Source organism: Heptranchias perlo, chromosome 5, assembly GCF_035084215.1.
Source record: "Heptranchias perlo isolate sHepPer1 chromosome 5, sHepPer1.hap1, whole genome shotgun sequence".
NCBI classification, from domain to species: domain Eukaryota; kingdom Metazoa; phylum Chordata; class Chondrichthyes; order Hexanchiformes; family Hexanchidae; genus Heptranchias; species Heptranchias perlo.
The window spans coordinates 118,208,475-118,228,813 of NC_090329.1; the positions used below are offsets into that span (position 1 = coordinate 118,208,475).

The 20,339-nt window shown below is 45.4% G+C and overlaps 1 protein-coding gene across 1 annotated transcript in view; it reads left to right on the forward strand.

Moving 5' to 3' along the window:
* The window catches only part of mertka (c-mer proto-oncogene tyrosine kinase a), a 150,260-nt gene that overhangs the window by 34,722 nt on the left and 95,199 nt on the right, over positions 1–20,339 (forward strand). The window contains exon 4 of the mRNA XM_067985306.1: positions 849–1,022. Coding sequence (XP_067841407.1) covers positions 849–1,022 — 174 coding nt within the window. The remainder of the gene's footprint in view (positions 1–848; positions 1,023–20,339) is intronic.

The following is a 20,339-nucleotide window of genomic DNA, read 5'->3' on the forward strand; positions in this document are numbered from 1 at the left end:
TTGAGTTAACCAATCTGAGTCAGGAAGAGGTTGGGGTGCTACAATTGGCTACAATACCCCTGGGCTAGGAGGGGGAATATTTGCTGCTCAGGATCACAATATAGTGACTCCTGTTGCTTGTGTGTGAATGCCAGGTGACAACAGGATTATTATTTGATTATGATGCCCCACCCCCACCCCCAATTGTCAAATAGGCTGCTGACACTAATCTATACTTATAGAGGAAGAATGGCAACAACTTGGAGTTATTGGAGGTGGCCAACAGCTGTAAAGCTGCACCCCAGCATGAGTTTGTGTCTTCTGGCATGGGAGAGGAGAGAATTAAATAGGGGAAGAACAATTCAGAATGATTCATAGCTTTGTCCAGGGTACCGTTGCGTGGATGTCTTGGCGTTCTGCTGACCGCTCTGACTTTATGCTCTTGCTTTGTGATTTTATTAGACCCCCCATGAGTTGTACGGCAGGCTTGTAATACAAATCGGATACCTCAGGGGTACCAGACATGGTAGTTCTACCTTTTATGGCAATACATACACGTAGTATACCTCATGGATAGTATATTCAGTCATAGGTAATGGGTACAGTTAGGATACTTCATGAATAGTACATACAGTCATAGGTAATGGGTACAGTTAGGTTATCTCATGGGTAATGGGTACAGTTAGATTATCTCCTGGGTAATGGGAACAGTTAGATTATCTCCTGGGTAATGGGAACAGTTGGGATCCTAATGGGTACAGTTAGGATACCTTATAGATAATAAAATCAGTTTTGACTACCTCATGCATAGTATGTACAGTTAGGAAATCTCATGGTTAATTGATGCCATTTTTAAAATACATTTGCAGGATTGCCGAGCTTTATTCGAGAGCCTGAACCAAAGAATGTCACAAGAAATGCTCCCTTTAATCTCACCTGTGAGGCCGTGGGTCCACCATATCCTGTGGATATTTATTGGTTACGGAATGGCAGTAAGATAAAAATCATTGCCGAGTCCTCTCCTTCTGTTCTGACTGAAGCAGGTAAGTTGGCAGGCATCGGGGGCACTTTTTATGTCTTGAATGATTTAGTTGCCAGCTACTTCTGATTAGATTCTGTAGCTTTACATACTCATTTGTAGTGAAAAATGGGAATAAGAGCAACGTATTTCACTTTAGAAAGTAGTATTCAAAATGGGTTGCCTACTTTTATATATTTTTTTTTGTGAGTTGTAAACCACATTGATTTTCCTTGATTAACTCATTCAAAAAGGTAGCTGGAGAACTATGTGGTTGGCAATGAGAACAACGGTTACAAGAAAAATATAGCGGTTAAATACTCCACAGGATACCAAGGTTTCTGTGCTGCTGTGGAGGAGAGGAGGGATGACAACATCTGCAGAGGACAGCGAGTCAGGTGTAGATGGATACATTTTGTGATTATCTTTAACTGATCATCATTGAGAATTGGGTGGGGTAGAAACTAAGAGACTGGTGGATTGGGTCGTACCTGGGCATTAGACGTTGTGAGCATGATGGACACCATGGTCTTTTCTCGTGTTCTTAATGTGACCCTCCTTGCTGTAATGATTGGGTAGATTTTATAAATCAGTGTTCCTGGCGCAAACTGTGGAAGTAAACCGTGCACGGGATGCACTGCATTAGGGTTAGTGCCTGAATCCCCTATATGTCCCAACATGTCAGTTGGACGATTACAATTAAGATGTCTTCCTTTTCCAGCAGTAAGTGTTGTATCAACACTTCACTTATGCAACCGATTGGATCTGGACTGCACAGCTTGTGTCAGTCTGTAAGCTGGTGTTCGTATGTGAAGTTATTTTAACTCTTGATTATTTCTTTATCATTTCATATCGGATTATAAATTTCCTTACAGTAAATTCATTAGAAGTAAACACTTTGACAAGAATGGCCCATTCAAGATCCTTTCCCCCCCCCCCCCCCCCAGCCCAGGACAGTCTTTTCAACCCTGGCCTCCTGCTTATTGGATGGCCTAAATGTTTTCTCTAACTGTACTAGTGTGTCAAAAGTGTGTACTATTGTCAATAGCTGAGCTCAAAATAAAATCGTAAACCTTTGAGAACCTTTTGTCTGAGCTGCACAGCATCATGACTGAATTATTACCCTGTACAAACAAAATAACAAATTTAAAACATTTTTGGGAAAGAAACAGAAAGATTATTCTCACTTTCGGTTACAAATGCTTCTCTGTATCAAGGTTTCTTTTTAAATCATATTTTAAAATTAAATTTCTTCCCTTTTTGTGTTCTCACATACCATGCCCTTGTCAACATCCCTGGACAGGAAGCTGCTCCAAGGCATTTATTGGTGTACTCCTCTAATCGACCTTTTAGGAGCAATGTGTCAGCAACCATGGTGAATTGAGCGCTGGACACTCCATCTCTGTGGGAAACTGCCCGGCCTACATTTGGGGCCCAATCAAAATCACCAGTTTTTCATCAGTTTTCCCCCCTGATGCTCTCCTGAAGAACATAACCAGTTGTCAAAAAATAAGTTATGAAAATTGATTTATTTCTCTGACACTTCAGCGCAGGGAGTGCTGCACTGTCGGAGGTGCCGTCTTTCGGATGAGACGTTAAACCGAGGCCCTGTTTGCCCCCTTGGGTGGATGGAAAAGATCCCATGGCTCTATTTCGAAGAAGAGCGGGGGAGTCCTTCCCGATGTCCTGGCCAATATTTATCCCTCAACCAACACCTAAAAACAGTTGATCTGGTCATTATCACACTGTTATTTGTGGGATCTTGCTGTTTGCAATTTGGCTGCTGCGTTTCCTACATTATAACAGTGACAACACTTCAAAAGTACTTCATTGGCTGTAAAGCAATTTGGGATGCCCTGAGGTGATCTATAAATGTAAGTCTGTCTTTTTCACCCTTCCAACCCAGCAGCATTGAGGCCAACTGTAGCACCCCTAACTCTGGTCCTTGTGCTCTCGTCTGAGTTAACTCCATACAGACCAGAGATCAAACCTGGAAACCTTCTGGCTGGTATGCTCAATTTAGTCAATGTGTAAACCCACTGAACCCTTAACGGGTGGGAGTTAGCTTCTTAATAACACAACATATAGACAGCTAGCCAAATCCCACCACTGTATGAAGCGATGTATCAAAGTGACAGCCCAAGCTAGTTTCCATCCTTATCATTACCAGATCTGCCGTGCCATTTATGTTGTGACTACAGTTCCACATAGCTGGACTTTGCCACCACACAGAGCAGGTGGCTCTCCTTTCTCCCTTCTCACGCTCGTGCTGATTCTGCTCTGTCACACTCAGTTCCTGTTCTGACACCATGCCCCAACCAAAACTCTGATTTTATTGAGGGGAAACCACAGAATGATGACCTTGAAGAAGACATAATGAAAGAGCACGATAAGTGAGAACTAAATATGAAGTATTGTGACATTATGGGCGGGGCGGGGGGGGGGGAGTTTTCCACAATTTTGTCGTTTCTTGCCAGGTATTTCTCAGCAGAGCCAAGCAGAACGTCACTCTGGCCTGCTGTTGGCAATTGTAATAACCTTGCTTGTGCTTCTGTGATCAGAGAATGACTCACCTGAAAGGGGGAAGGGGAGTAAACAAAATTGTAACATTGGTGTGATTATAGGTGGGGAACAAAGATAACGGGATCGTGTCAATAACTGAAAGATGACGGGAAGAAGAATAGTGATAAAGAAAGTGCACCAACACACGAAACCGCAGCAGTGGTGGGCTGCAGGATTCATCCGCTCTTCAACCTTTGAATTTCTGACTTCAGTAGTGTTGCTGTGGGGAGGGGGGTGCTTGCCTTTAAAGAGGGAGGAAATATTTGAGGGGGCAGGGTAGTCCCCAGACTGCTCTTTTGCATCATTGCCGATGGCCCAAGAATGTATTATTCTCCCTTTTTTGGTTGCAGCTGGTGCATGGGGCTCGGGGAGAATAGCAAGCGGAGGAAAGCCTGAAAAACTAGAGGAAGTAAAAAAAAAAAATTTAGATAATTAATTAAAAAGGAAAAGAAAATGAGTCGAAAGTCTGAGAAATTAGAAGGGATGAAAATATATAAAATGTTAATATGAAGTTTTTGAAATGAGCTTTATGTTCAATTTTGGCAACTCGGTGCTGAACCAGGACAGCGATGCTGCAACTTAATTTCTTTTTCTGCACATGGTGACAATGACCTTCCATTGGCTGGTTTGTAACTTTCTGCTGAATTTTGGCTGGTTGATAAGTTTTACTTTCTTATGAGCCAAGTCTGTGTGGAAGGATTTATGTTGTGCAGCTGCAGGACACCAACTGAGCAGTGTGTGGGCCACACTATTGGTCAGAGAGGGTTTTGTTTATCAGCAAATGGAGCATTCACAGGAGCAGAGGAGGAATGGGTGAGCACAGCATCCTTTCACTTGTACGAATTGGATTCAGAACCAAACCCACGCTGAGTCAGTGGAGCAGGAAGGGCGCTTTGTGAAATGAGTTTGGGCCATCTCAGTACAGTTCTTTATGGCAGTGTGCCTACACCCCAACACAGAACTGCACACATTGGCAGTGAAGGTGTAGGATGGCTGATGTAAGAAGTTAAAATCATCACGCTGCTGCTCTTGACTCTGGGGTTAACACACATTGTTGCAGCAGAGAGCTTTACTGTGTATCTGTTTTTTCCATAGCTTGACCCACTGAGCATCTAATGGCAGACACGGCACAGGTGTGAGATATTGGGCATAATTTTAACAAGGCGGTGGGAACTGAGCTGGGTGGGGGTGGGGAGGGGGGGGGGTTGTGAATAGTCACGTGGAAAACCCAGAAAAATTTTCCGTGCGTCAGCTCAAGCGATCGCGACTAAATTGGAGGCCTTTAATGTAACATCCGGGTTTCGGGTCTCCAAGCTGTACAGCGGTCGTACTGCGCATCCGAATGATGTGCTGTGAACTGGAGTATTTAAAGGGCCATTGCAACCATAGATTTTGAGGGAGAAAGGAGGAATGTGCAGAGATGCTGGATCAAAGGACGAAGCCAGCGCCCTGCCAGTGCTACTGGCCAGTGTGAGGAGCAGGAGGGACACACTGTACCTGGCTGATAGGAGGAAGTGCCCTGCCTCTGCCACCAAAAAGGGCTGGCTTGAGGTGGCAGAGGAACTGAGCAGCAGGAGCACGGTCTCAAGGGGTGGGTGCAGTGCAGGAAGTGCTTTAATGACCTAACCAGGTCAGGAAAAGTGAGTACAGTTAATGATTCACCTCCATCCTGCGGTGTACATTACCCCTCCTCTCACTCTGTCCTGCCAAGCGTCCTCCATCGCGTCACTCCTCACACCCACTGAAGTCTCAGTATCAACTCACCTTCATTTCCTGTGCACTTCCTCACCTCCCCATTTGTGAACCCACCACTCCCACTCACCCCAATCCTGATACAATGTCATGAATCTGTCTGATACTCACCCTCTGATGCTTCTGTTTCATTGGCAGCCTCACCCAAAGCAATGCATCCATTGAGTGACCCCGTCTCCCTCTCTCACTCACACGTCTGTTCTTTTTCCCCTTGTAGGAGAAGAGAGTGCAAAATGTACGGGAGAGGAGTAGGACTGGAGGGGACCACAACAAATAGTGCCCCGACCGAGGCGGAGGCGGAGGCGGAGGCCTTGGAGCTCAACTGCACCGTTGAACGCCTGGCTGTCGGAAATGGCAAGACCGGCAACCTGCAAATAGCTGGTGACAGAAATTTAACATCCATCACACACATCATGAATTGATGTTATCAATGATTGATCTGTTGCAATCCTCAGGATACTCATTGCAAACTAACTTCTGCGATGATTGTTAATATTACTTTATGTTCTCTTCCAGGGTCTTCAAGGATTGATGAGGAGGCACGGAAGAGGGCGATTCCTCAGAGGACCTTCATTCCTCTGAGGGCACATGGTCACTTCATATCCAGCCATGCACCAACACAGATACTGGCATTTCGGTGGGTTCTGTTAGGCAGTTGGGTTGTCACCTGGTGATTCACCACTCATAAGTGAGCATGAACAGACACTGGTGGCAGGACCAGCTGTGGAGAGTCCATATCGGTGGGGGGGGGAAACGCAGTCCCCTCCAAGTTCTGCTTAGCTGGACACAGATGCTGAAGCCCGGGGGGCCATCTTGAGAATGAGAATGATAGAGGTACAGCTGCACCTTTGCGAGGTACTGGAAAACGTGCCATGCACACTCTCCACAATAGTGGATAGGATGGAGGAATCCACCTCCATCACTAGTGCAATAGTGGCACAGGTAAGTGTGGGAACGTCTTCAATGGAGAGAATGGCAGCACCCATTGAGCTTCAAACATGGCTCACAAGTAAGTCCATGAAGGCTATGACAATGGCCATGCGGACTCTGGATGTTAACATGTCTGCTGCCTTAAACAGGCAGACAGATACTTTAGCCGTGGCCTTAGAACTCTTCACAGATGTGCTCCAAGCTGTTGATGTGGCCGTGGAATGGGATGATGACGAAAGGGGACATGGAATTAGGAACTCCACTCAAAGCGCTCCCACGTCTCACCTGTTTCCCCCTTCAACTGGTACCCGCAATACCGCCTCCTCTCCCGATGGCCGAGTCTGCCTCTACACAGGTGCAGGTGGAGCAGTCTATGGCAGGGCCCTCACGGGCTCCAAAACCCAGAGGGCGTAGGCTCAGAGCATCTCCGAAGTCAGGGCAGGGACCTGAGCAGCCTGCTACTACCTCTGCTGCAGCCGGAGGGGAATGCACCAGGTAGAAGTGCTAGGAAGAGGAGGGCAAAGGTTTTGTAATCACCAAGAGTATGTACAAGGGTGTCATGTTTTTCATTTAGATTTGTTTTCTCTTACATGCACATTAAATGTTATAATAGTCATCACCACTGCCACGTCTTGTCCATTCTTTAGTCCCTTTTGTGAAGGCGCCCTTTCGTGTGCTTCATCACGAACGCCAAGACTTGACACGAACCATTGAGCGTGTTTATAGTGGGTGTATGCGTGGTTGAAGGACTGTTTTATGCAAGGGGTGGGGGAGCTGGTGGTGGTGGTTGTTCCAGGTGGTCTGAGTAGTTCACTGTCTTTAGTTTGCAGATCTCCTTATGAGAACCTGTTGGAAACGAGTGACTCCCTGGCATCACGAGCAGCTGCTGTGCTGATGGGTTGCCCATCTTTGTCTTCCTCATCCTCTTCCTCAGTGTTGCCGGCATTTAAGATGCTTCATATGCACATTTGAGCTCCTCCACCTGTAACCCTCTCTGCTGAGCAATGTTGTGCAGGAGGCAACACACAAGAATTATTCTGCTCACGCTCGCTGATGAGTACTGAAGGGCTCCCTCAGATTGATCCAGGCACCTGAAGCACATCTTCAGCATTCTTATGGCTTGTTCAGTGACAGACCTGGTGGTGATGTGACTGTCATTGTACTGCTGCGTTGGTGGGGTTTCTCACATGTTATGAGCCACGTCTGCAGGGGGTATCCTTTGTCTCCAAGAAACCAGCCCTTAAGTCTATCTTGGACGTGGAAGAGGGCCAGGATGTTGGACTCGCACAAAATGAAGGAAACATGGGAGCTGCCATGGCATGTGAAATTTAACACAGAGGTGCAAAGTGATACATTTTGACAGGAAGAATGAGGAGAGGCAATATAAACTAAATGGTACAATTCTAAAGGGAGTGCAGGAACAGAGAGACCTGGGGGTATATGTGCACAAATCTTTGAAGGTGGCAGGGCAGGTTGAGAAAGTGGTTAAAAAAGCGTACGGGATCCTGGGCTTTATAAATAGAGGCACAGAGTACAAAAGCAAGGCAGTTATGTTGAACCTTTACAAAACACTGGTTCGGCCACAGCTGGAGTATTGTCAAATCTGGGCACCATACTTAAGGAAGGATGTGAAGGCCTTAGAGAGGGTGCAGTGAAGATTTACTAGAATGATTCCAGGAATGAGGGACTTCAGTAATGTGGATAGACTGGAGAAGCTGGTTGTTCTCCTTAGAGCAGAGAAGGCTAAGAGGAGATTTGATAGAAGGGTTCAAAACCATGAAGGGTTTAGATAAAATAAAGAGAGAGAAACTATTTCCAGTGGTGGAAGGGTCGAAAACCAGAGGACACAGATGGGAACATAGGAACAGGAGTTGGCCATTCAGCCCCTCGTGCCTGCTCCACCATTTGATAAGATCATGGCTGATCTGTGATCTAACTCCATATACCTGCCTTTGGCCCATATCCCTTAATATCTTTGGTTGCCAAAAAGCTATCTAACATTTAAATTTAGCAATTGAGCTCGTATCAATTGCCGTTTGCGGAAGAGAGTTCCAAACTTCTACCACTCTGTGTGTAGAAATGTTTTCTAATCTCGCTCCTGAAAGGTCTGGCTCTAATTTTTAGACTGTGCCCCCTACTCCTAAAATCCCCAACCAGCGGAAATAGTTTCTCTCCATTCACCCTATCCGTTCCCCTTAATATCTTATAAACTTCGATCAGATCACCCCATAACCTTCGAAACTCCAGAGAATACAACCCCAATTTGTGTAATCTCTCCTCGTAACTTAACCCTTGAAGTCCGGGTATCATTCTAGTAAACCTACGCTGCACTCCCTCCGAGGCCAATATGTCCTTCTGAAGGTGCGGTGCCCAGAACTGCTCTCAGTACTCCAGGTGCGGTCTAACCAGGGCTTTGTATAGCTGCAGCATAACTTCTGCCCCCTTGTACTCTAGTCCTCTAGTTATAAAGGCCAGCATTCCATTAGCCTTCTTGATTATTTTCTGCACCTGTTCATGACACTTCAATGATCGATGTACCTGAACCCCTAAGTCCCTTTGGACATCCACTGTTTTTAACTTTTTACCATTTAGAAAGTACCCTGTTCTATCCTTTTTTGATCCAAAGTGGATGACCTCACATTTGTCACAGTTTTGCCCATTCACCTAATCTATCAATATCGCTTTGTAATTTTATGTTTTCATCTACACCACTTACAATGCCACCAATCTTTGTGTCGTCGGCAAACTTAGATATGAGACTTTCTATGCCTTCATTTTTTTTTTATTCGTTCACGGGATGTGGCCGTCGCTGGCGAGGCCAGCATTTATTGCCCATCCCTAATTGCCCTTGAGAAGGTGGTGGTGAGCCGCCTTCTTGAACCGCTGCAGTCCGTGTGGTGACGGTTCTCCAACAGTACTGTTAGGAAGGGAGTTCCAGGATTTTGACCCAGCGACAATGAAGGAACGGCGATATATCTCCAAGTCGGGATGGTGTGTGACTTGGAGGGGAACGTGCAGGTGGTGTTGTTCCCATGTGCCTGCTGCCCTTGTCCTTCTAGGTGGTGGAGGTCGCAGGTTTGGGAGGTGCTGTCAAAGAAGCCTTGGCGAGTTGCTGCAGTGCATCCTGTGGATGGTACACACTGCAGCCACAGTGTGCCAGTGGTGAAGGGAGTGAATGTTTAGGGTGATGGATGGGGTGCCAATCAAGCGGGCTGCTTTAACTTGGATGGTGTCGAGCTTCTTGAGTGTTGTTGGAGCTGCACTCATCCAAGCAAGTGGAGAGTATTCCATCACACTCCTGACGTGTGCCTTCTAGATGGTGGAAAGGCTTTGGGGAGTCAGGAGGTGAGTCACTCGCCGCAGAATACCCAGCCTCTGACTTGCTCTTTTAGCCACAGTATTTATATGGCTGGTCCAGTTAAGTTTCTGGTCAATGGTGACCCCCAGGATGTTGATGGTGGGGGATTCGGCGATGGTAATGCCGTTGAATGTCAAGGGGAGGTGGTTGGACACTCTCTTGTTGGAGATGGTCATTGCCTGGCACTTATCTGGCGCGAATGTTACTTGCCACTTATGAGCCCAAGCCTGGATGTTGTCCAGGTCTTGCTGCATGCGGGCTCGGACTGCTTCATTATTTGAGGGGTTGCGAATGGAACTGAACACTGTGCAATCATAAGCGAACATCCCCATTTCTGACGTTATGATGGAGGGAAGGTCATTGATGAAGCAGCTGAGGATGGTTGGGCCGAGGACACTGCCCTGAGGAATTCCTGCAGCGTTGTCCTGGGGCTGAGATGATTGGCCTCCAACAATCACTACCATCTAAGTCGTTAATAAATATTGTGAATAATTGAGGCCCCAAGACAGATCCCTGCGGGACTCCACTAGTCACATCCTGCCAATGTGAGTACCTTCCCATTATCCCTACTCTCTTTCGCCTTTCGCTCAGCCAACTTCCTAACCAAGTCCGTACTTTTCCCTCGATTCCATGGGCTTCTATCTTAGCTAACAGTCTCTTATGTGGGACCTTATCAAATGTCTTCTGGAAGTCCATATAAATAACATCCATTGACATTCCCCTGTCCACTACTTTAGTCACCTCTTCAAAAAATTCAATCAGGTTTGTCAGGCACGATCTACCTTTCACCAATCCATGCTGGCTCTCTCTGATTAACTGAACACCTTGAGATTTTTCAGTCACCCTATCCTTAATTATAGACTCCAGCATTTCCCCCACAACAGATGTTAGGCTAACTGGTCTATAATTCCCCGGTTTCCCTCTCTCTCCTTTCTTAAAAAGCGGAGTGACGTGCAGTTTTCCAATCCAGAGGGACAGCTCCTGAATCTAGAGAACTTTGAAAGATTATAGTTAGGGCATCCGCAATGTGCTCACCGACTTCCTTTAAAAACCCTGGGATGGAAGCCATCTGGTCCTGGGGATTTGTCACTCTTTAGTGCTATTCTATGATTCTATCTGGCATACACCTACAGAAATCACTTCTGGTGGTCGCAAACCAGCTGTGCAATTGATGGAGTGATATCCCTTTCGGTTAATGAACAGTCCTGGCTCATGTAGAGGTCCTCGGATGCAAAGTTTGTGCAATCAATTGCGCCCTGCACCCGGGGGAAGCCAGCCAGAGAGTTGAAACCCACTGCCCTCTCACTGTGGCTGATGTCGCGGGTAAGTTGATGTAGTCGGATGCCCTGGCAAACTAGCCATCTGTCACCTGTCGTATACACTTAGGTGCAGATGACTGAGAGATCCTGGAGATGTCACCGGTGGCGCCCCGGAAGGTTCCGGAGGCAAAGAAATTGAGGGCAGTGGTTACTTCGAGTGTGACGGGCAATGCGTGGCCACCAGGCTCAGCCGGGAGCAGCTCTGCATGAAAGACATGTAGACGTCTGCGTCTCAATCTGAGCCTGCGTAGGCACTGCTCCTCAGAGAGGTCCAGGAAGCTCAGCCTCTGCCTGTAGACCCTCGCACACAGGTAATGTCTCCTGCGACATCGGCCCCTCCGTTGGTCCCCTATTTGCTCTTCTGCAGGCCCTTGTGGCGCATCTCTGTCTTGCGTACCCGCAGATCCCAGAACTGCACGATATGCCTGCCGCGGATAGTGATGTGTCTCCTCCTCAGACGTACTGCTGAATAAATCCATTGCGCCCCCCCCCACCTCCCGATCTTGATGAAGTCAGTTTGAGAGGGTACAAAATGTAGGTAAATATGTCTGAACACAAGAATTCTTGAGCGTGAACGAAGAAATCTCTGTTTAAACACACAGTGCTCCCAACCAAAGGTTTGTTTGAGAGAACTGAGTGCCCTGTTGCAAAAACTCACCTTTTATTCACGTGTCAATCACTAGTTTAAAGGTCCAAATGAGGGTCGGCTGCAACTCACCTCCGTTTTCATGGCGTGTTTCAGAGGCCACGTGGGACATGTTCAGGAGAAGTTAGAATAGCTTGTGTAGGTCAATACACAAAAAGTTAATTGTATTAAATGCTTTAAATACCTAAATTGGCCCCTTAAATATTTTCCCGCCGGCTTTAAATGCCTCTGGGTGTCAGAAGCGCGTGTGCATCCAACTGCGTCCGGGTCAAACCCGGCAGTAGGTGCGTTGGAGCCAGGATGTGGCCCTGCTTCAAAAACAGTATTTTCACTGCCCACCCGCCCCCAACACACCCGTTCTTGGGGGTTAAAATTTACCCCATTCAGTCACAGGCTGCAAACCTGAGGTGCAACTCACAGTAAAAACATAAAAATGATTGAAAGCAGCACCCTGTGCTCATGGGCCAAAGGAAATTGCCAAGTGGCAATAAAGTAGTTTTCCTCTCTGTTTTCCTTCAGTCCTTTTCTTCCTCCTTTCATTTCTTCTTTCTTTCTTCCTTTTGTCACAGTGAACTTAGTTGTGAGTGTCTTCTCTTACTGAGAGAAAGCAAGAGACAGCTATGGAAATGATACCCAGCATCCACAGTAATAGTGAAAGCCTCTATTAGATCTAGTAGTTTATTGGATGACTTTCCTTACCACTAAGATTGCTGGGCTGTCCTTGGTTCTGTAGCGTTCTTTTGTTTTCTTCTTCTGATCAGTGAGAGAAATCAAGTGAAATGACAGAATTAATGGCACAATCAAAACAGGAAAGAGATTGCAGTACTTGTGCTTGAGGATGAAAGGTCACTGATCTCCCAAGTAAGTCTGCAGCTGCATTTGGGAGATTTGGTCGGCCTGAGGTCTTGAGTGCTGAATGCTGACGACCAGTGTCAAAAGCGGGGAAATGTTCGATAATCAGAACTTACATCTCAGCAAGATCAACACAAACTTCTCCCAAAAAAAAATTACAGAAATGTACCTTTTATTTAGAAAAAAAAGGATCGGGTTGTTCTTTTAAAAAGCTTCAAACTTAAAATTGTGTTCAAATGTTCACATGAAGTAGTTTGTAATGGCTACAGAGCTAGATTTAGGAACAGCTGCCCTGCCATTACCATGCATTGTAATTATGTGGCAATCCTGCTTGTTATATGCTCAGTGGGACTGAACGGTATCATCGGCATGCCAAGCAAATAGAACTCTCCCTTTGCAGCAAAGTCCTCGATGCATTAAAAGGCCTTTTTTTTTCAGTTTTCAAAGTAGTGAATTTTATATTCATCAAGAGTGAGGAGAATCTTACTGCTGCGGAGTGGAACGCCTCTTTGCTAAGTTTGTCAGCGCCACCACTGATGCACTGTGGCGTTCTGCCCCACGCCCCCTCCTCTGATCCAAAATGCGGAAGCGCATCCCTTCCTGAGCCAGTTCCCACTCCAGCTATCCTTTGGCAGGGTGAGATTTCCATTGAGCTCTGAGTTGGGAAGGGTGACGATCTGTCCAGTTTTTAACCAGAGTGTCTGAGTTGTGGGGAGTGGAGGGGTCTACTGGGTAATTTGAAGAAATGAGAAGATGATAAAGGTCTGGTTTTCCTTTGCGGACATTTTTTAAAATGGTTGTGCACATCGATAAAACTGTCTGCTTGTACAAGTACAAAATGGGCCTGAGTTCACGTGTGTGCAAACAGATCATTGCGCACGCACGATTGGTTCTTGTTTCACACGTTGGCGAGCGAACCATTTTGCCTCGGTGCTCATTTTTTTTAAATGTCTAAACCCACCCAGTTTCTGATTGAGAGAAAAGATGGTTATTCTTCAATCATGGGCAGTTTTATGTGTGGACTCGAGGCCATTAGGTTGAGACTGCTGAAACTCACTGTAGCAAATCATTGACTGGCCTCAGCGACTTTCATCCTATCACTCGACTGAATTTGAGCCTGGGGCACAAAGGTGAAAAGGCAGTGTCGTTTTTAATGTTCTATTGTTTTATAGGGTTCTTCAGAATCAATAATTAATAAAGGTTTATTATGAAGCCAACTTTACATTCAGGAGCACTTGGCAACTCACTGCTGGCTTACAAATTCCATCTTGCAGACTGACAGACCTCACTCTGGATCTAACCTGTTGCATAATTCCAGAACATACTGGTGTTAGGAACATAGAGAAACTGGAGTAGGCCATTCAGCCCCTTGATCCTGTAACGCATTCCGTTAGATCATGGCTGCTCTTTATCTTAACTCCATCTACTGCCTTGGTTCTGTATAATACCTTAATACCCTTGCTCAACAAAAATCTATCAATCTCAGTTTTGAAATTTTCAGTTGACCCCCAGCCTCAACAGCTCTCTAGGGTAAGAGTGTTCCAGATTTCCAGAACACTTTGTGTGAAGAAGTGCTTTTCTGACATCACCCCTGAATGGCCTAGCTCTAATTTTAAGATTATGCCCCCTTGTTCTGGACTCGACCATCAGAGCAAAGAGTTTCTCTGTATCTACCCGATCAAATCCTTTAATCATCTTAAACGCTTCAATTAGATCACCCTTTACTTTTCTACATTCAAGGGAATACAAGCCTGGTCTATGCAATCTGTCCTCATAATTTAACCCTTTTAGCTTCGGTATCATTCTGGTGAATCTGCGCTGTACCCTCTCGAAAGCCAATATATTCTTTGAGGTATGGTGCCCAGAACTGAATGCAGTACTCCAGATGGGGTCTAACCGGAACTCTGTACAGCTGTAAGATAACTTCCACCCCTTTGTATTCCTGCCCTCTTGAGATAAAGGCCAACATTCCATTGGCATTCTCAATTATTTTTTGTACCTGTCCACTAGCTTTTAGTGAATTCTGTATTTGGACCCCTAAATCTCTCTGCTCATCCATAGTTCCTAGCTTCTTGCCATTTAGAAAATACCCTGATCTATCTTTCTTGGGTCCAGAGGGGATGACCTTACACTTTCCCACATTGAACTCCATCTGCCACAGTTTTGCCCACTTACTTAGTCTATCCGTGTCCCTTTGCAGCTTTCTGCTCCAATCTGCACTATTTACTGTGCCATCTAACTTAGTGTCCTCAGCAAAATTAGATATACAGCGCTCTATTCCTTCATCCAAGTCATTTATAAATATAGTGAAAAGCTGTGGCCCCAGTACAAATTCTTGTGGGACACCACGAGTCACATCCTGCCAATTTGAGTACATACTCATTATCCTTACTCTCTATCTCCTACCTCCAAACCAATTCCCTATCCAAGCTAATAGGTTGCCTCCAACTCCATGCACTCTCATTTTTGTTAAGTCTCTTATGTGGAACCTTGTCAAATGCCTTCTGGAAGCCAATATAAATAACATCCGTAGATACTCCCTTATCTACCACATTAGTTACCTCCTCAAAAAATTCAACTAAGTTCATTAGATATGATTTACCCTTTACAAATCCATGTTGGCTCTCTCTGATCAGCTCATATTTGTCCAAATGCTCAGCCACTCTGTCCTTAATAACAGATTCTAGTAATTTCCTCACAACTGACATTAGACAATCAGCCTTTAATTTCCCAGTTTATCTCTCTTATCCTTCTTAAATAGTGGAGTGACTTTGGCAATTTTCCATTCCAAGGGGACAATTCCTGAATCGAGTGTGTTGGAATATCATGACTAATGCACCAACAATTTCCTCCCTACTTCTTTTAATACCCTGGGTTGGAAACAAACAGGTCCTGGAGATTTGTCTATCTTTAATAACAATAGTTTCTCCAACATTTTTTTAAAACTTACATTGAATCTAGTTAGTGCCTCTCCTTGATTTTTTTTTTTTAGTTTTCCTTGTATTTTTGGTATTTTAGCCTCATCCTCTACTGTGAAAACTGAGGTAAGGTAGCTATTTAGTAAGTCTGCCATTTCCTGATTTCCAATTACAATATCACCTGCGACCGTCATTAAGGGACCTACATTTCTCTTAGCCAGCCTCTTTCTTTTAATATATTTGTATGGTTCTTGATATCTCTTGCAAGCTTTTTCTCGTATTCCCGTTTTGCGCTTTTACCACTTTCTTTGTATTCCTTTGCTGTTCTTTATATCTCTCCCAGTTCATGGAATCTCTACTGTTCTTTGCCTTTGTATAAGCCCTTCCTTTTAGCTTTATACTATCTCTCATTTCCCTTGTTGACCAAGGTTGTTTAATTACATAACTAGAGCTCTTGCCCTGTGGTGAGACCACACCTGGAGTACTATGTACAGTTTTTAGTCTCCTTATCTAAGGAAGGATATACTTGCCTCAGAGGCGGTGAAACGTAGGTTCACTAGATTGATTCTAGGGATGAGAGGGTTGTGGGAGGGGATGAGGGGAGGTTGAGTAGAATGGGCCTATATTCTTGATTTTAGAAGAATGAGAGGTGATCTCATTGAAACATATAAGATTCTGAGGGGACTTGACCAGGTAGATGCTGAGAGGTTGTTTCCCCTGGCTGGCGAGTCTAGAACTAGGAGACATAGTCGCAGGATAAGGGGTCGACCATTTAAGACTGAGGTGAGGAGGAATTTCTTCGCTCAGGTTTGAGAATCTTTGGAATTCTCTGCCCCAGAGGACTGTGAATACTGAGTCATTGAATATATTCAAGGCTGAGATCGATAGATTTTTGGACTCCAGGGGAATCAAGGGATTATGGTGATCGGGCGGGAAAGATCAGCCAAGATCTTATTGATTGGTGGAATAGGCTCGAGGGGCCGTGTGGCCTATTCCTGCTCCTATTTCTTATGTTTGTATGTTGCCCTTTAGGGGTATGTGCGGGTCTTGCATTCTACCAAATACTTTTTTGTACACTGCCCATTGTTCATCCGCAGTTTTATCCGTTAGTAGTTTTGCCCAGTCTGTTGTGGTCAATTTCTGCCTCATCCCTCAAGTCAGCCTTATCTAAATTTAAAACCTTAGTTCGTGACTCACCCTTCTCCCTCTCAAACCTAATGTCGAATTCTATCATATTATGGTCACTGTTAGCTAGGTGCTGTCTTAGCTTTAGATTATTGACTAACTCAGGCTCATCACTCATTATTAAATCTAAGATGGCCTGTTCTCTTGTTGGTTCAACAACATATTGTTCCAGAAGACTGTCCCGAATATGTTTAAGTAGTTTGCTGCCTTTGGAACGTGAGCTGTTCTGCTTCTCCCAGTCTATGTGGAAATTAAAGTCTTCCAATTTAACTCTGTTAAGGGAATGTCTCTAAATTATCACACTAACATGAATATATTATTTCTTGCGGCACTACCCAGTTATCTATTTCACAGTGCATCAGCAGAGAAGCGATCTCCTTAAAAACTTCTAATGGGAGAGTTACAAATTGGATTTGCAGAAACATAGTGAATCAGACAATGTTTTCTTGTTCATAGTGATTAGATTAACCATAAAAGTTGCTTTCTGTTGCATTTTGGATCTTAATGGAAGGAAAACCACTTGCCCAGGGATAAATGACAGGTCTCTTGAGGTTTTGTTTCTTATCTAAATTGTTGTACAAGAAGTCCCTGCATGAGGCCATTGTTTTGATACAGTGGAGTTACAGGGCAAATGGTTCAGCTTGACACATATCTGTGGTTTCTGTCTACTCTATAAACACTGCTGTGAACGAGACTGGTCTTTCTCTCCTCTCCCCATCTCCCATTTCGTTCTCTTTAAACAATTAAATGTAATATTTAAAGTGCTTCGAACTTCAGACAATTCATAGAATCATAGAAGGTTACAGCATGGAAGGAGGCCATTCGGCCCATCGAGTCTGCGCCAGCTCTATGCATGAACAATCCAGCTAGTCCCGTTGCCTTGCCCTATCCCCGTAGCCCTGCACATTTTTTTTTGTTTCAAGTACTTTATCCAGTTCCCTTTTGAAGGCCATGATTGAATCTACCTCCACCAGTCCCTCAGGCAGTGCATTTCAGATCCTAACCACTCACTTTAAAAAAGTTTTTCCTCATTTCACCTTTTGGTTCTTTTGCCAATCACCTTAAATCTATGCCCTCTGCTTCTTGACCCTTCCGATAATGGGAACAGTTTCTCTCTATCTACTCTGTCTAGACCCTTCATGATTTTGAATACCTCTATCAAATCTCCTCTCAACCATCTCTGTTCCAAGGAGAACAATCCCAGCTTCTCCAGTCTATCCACGTAATTTAAGTCCCGATCCACGGAATCATTTTACTAAATCTCTTCTGCACCCTCTCGAAGGCCTTCACATCCTTCCTAAAGTGCGGTGCCCAGAACTGGACATAATACTCCAGTTGTGGCCAAACCAGTGTTTTATAAAAGTTCATCATGACTTCCTTGCTTTTGTACTCTATGCCACTATTTATAAAGCCCAGGACCCCGTATGCTTTTTTTAACCGTTTTCTCAACCTGCTCTGCCACCTTCAATGAGTTGTGCACATAAACCCCCAGATCCCTCTGTTCCTCTACCCCTTTTAGAATTGTGCCCTCTAGTTTATATTGCCTCTCCTCATTTTTCCTACTGAAATGCATCACCTTGCATTTTTCTGCGTTAAACTTCATCTGCCACGTCTCTGCCCATGCCACCAGAGTGTCTATATCCTTTTGAAGTCTATCACGATCCTCCTCGCTGTTCACCACCCTTCCAAGTTTTGTGTCATCTGCAAATTTTGAAATTGTGCCCTGTGCTCCCAAGTCCATCATTAATATATATCAAGAAAACTAGTGGTCCCAGCACCGACCCATGGGGAACACCACTGCACTCCTCCCTCCAGTCCGAAAAACAACTGTTCACCACTACCCTCTGTTTCCTGTTATTTAGCTAATTCTGTATCCATGTTGCTACTGCCCCTTTTATTCCATGGGCCACAATTTTAATAGCAAGCTTACCATGTGGCACTTTATCAAACGCTTTTTGAAAATCCACATACACCACATCGACTGCATTGCCCTCATCTACCCTCTCTGTTACCTCATCAAAAAATCTATCAAGTTGGTTAAACACGATTTGCCTTTAACAAATCTGTGCTGGCTTTCCCGAATCATTCCACACTCGTCCAAGTGACTGTTAATCCTGTCCTGGATTATCGTTTCTAAAAGATTCCCCACCACCGAGGTTAAACTGACTGGCCTGTAGTTGCTGGGTTTATATTTACACCCTTTTTTGAACAATGGAGATGTTCGGAAGATTATGGCCAGTATCTCAAATTTCCCCCCTTCCCTCAGCATCCTAGGGTGCATCCCATTCGGACCAGGTGACTTATCTATTTTAAGTACAGCTGGCCTTTCAGTTATCTCTTCTTTCTCAATTTTTAGCCCATTCAGTATCTTAACTATGTCTTCCTTTACCGACGGTCTGGCAGCATCTTCTTTCTCGGTAAAGACCGTGCAAAGTATTCATTTAGTACCTCAGCCATGCCCACTGCCTTCATGAATAGATCTCCTTTATGGTCCCTAATCGGCCCAACCCCTCCTCTTACTACCCGTTTACTGGTAACATGCCTGTAGAAGACTTTCAGATTCCCTTTTATGTTGGCCGCTAGTCTATTCTCGTACTCTCTTTTAGTCCCTCTTATTTCCTTTTTCACTTCCCCTCTGAACTTTCTATATTCTGCCTGGTTCTCACTTGTGTTATCAACCTGACACCTGTCATATGCTGCTTTTTTTCCGCTTTATCGTATTCTCGATCTCCTTTGTCATCCAGGGGGAGAGAGACCCTCACTCATTGCAGGAGGCCACACTGTCACTTTGGACAAAGTTTGGCCTCCACCACCCTCCTCCTGACAAGAAAATTCACCAACTTGCACACTTACCCCGGGGTCCAGAGACATGTACCTACCTTGCGGACCCCCTCAGATGTACATCTTTCGGATGGGGGCCGCCGTAGCTGCAGTCATGACCTCCTCGGAGGGCGAACAGCATCACCAGCCTCGCCATCCACGCCGTCCATCTCTGACACGAGGAGCTCCACAACAGAGTGCTGTGACACATCCACCTGTACAGCAGGAGGGAGCTCTACCGCAGAGAGAGATGCGTCGCAGAGGGCACTACCCTCGCCACAGGGTCCACAGACCGAGGCTCAGCTTCCTGGACCTCTCTGAGCAGCAGTGCACACGGAGGCTCAGAGTGGACATCTGCAGCCTCCTTCATGCCGAGCTGCTCCTGGCTGGCCCGAACACCATCTTCTTACCTGTCACCACTGCCCTCAACAACTTCTCCGCATCCTTCCAAGGTGCCACCGGGGACATCGCCGATGTCTCTCAGTCGTCTGCACAAAAGAGCCCTGCAAATACACCTACACCCACTCTGCAGTGACACAATGGGTGGCATCAGTTGTGGGTCTTCATTGTGATCCTCAGGAACGGGCATTATTGCACAAACCAGACAAGATTCGCAAAGACGTGGCAGTAGTGGTGCCAATATAATATGTAATGTGAGTTGGTCAGAAATTCAATATAAGTAACAACCATGACAAACCCTCAAACACCCTTGTGCATCCCCTTCATGCTCACGGCACGTTTGCCTTATGCTTCCTACTGCACATATGTAATGCATGCCCTGTGGCTGCAGCACAGGTAGTGGCAGGTTGAGTGAGGCTGACCGTGAAAGAGATGCACGAGAGGGTGAGTGAGAGAGCCATGAGATTGTATGAGGATTGGGTTGAGTGGTAGTGGCGGGATGAGTACTGGCGAGGTGAGTAAGTGCAGGTAAGATGAGGATGAGGTTTGAGTGGGTATGAGGGGTGATGTGACAGAGTAGTGTTGGCTGTGCAGAAGGAGG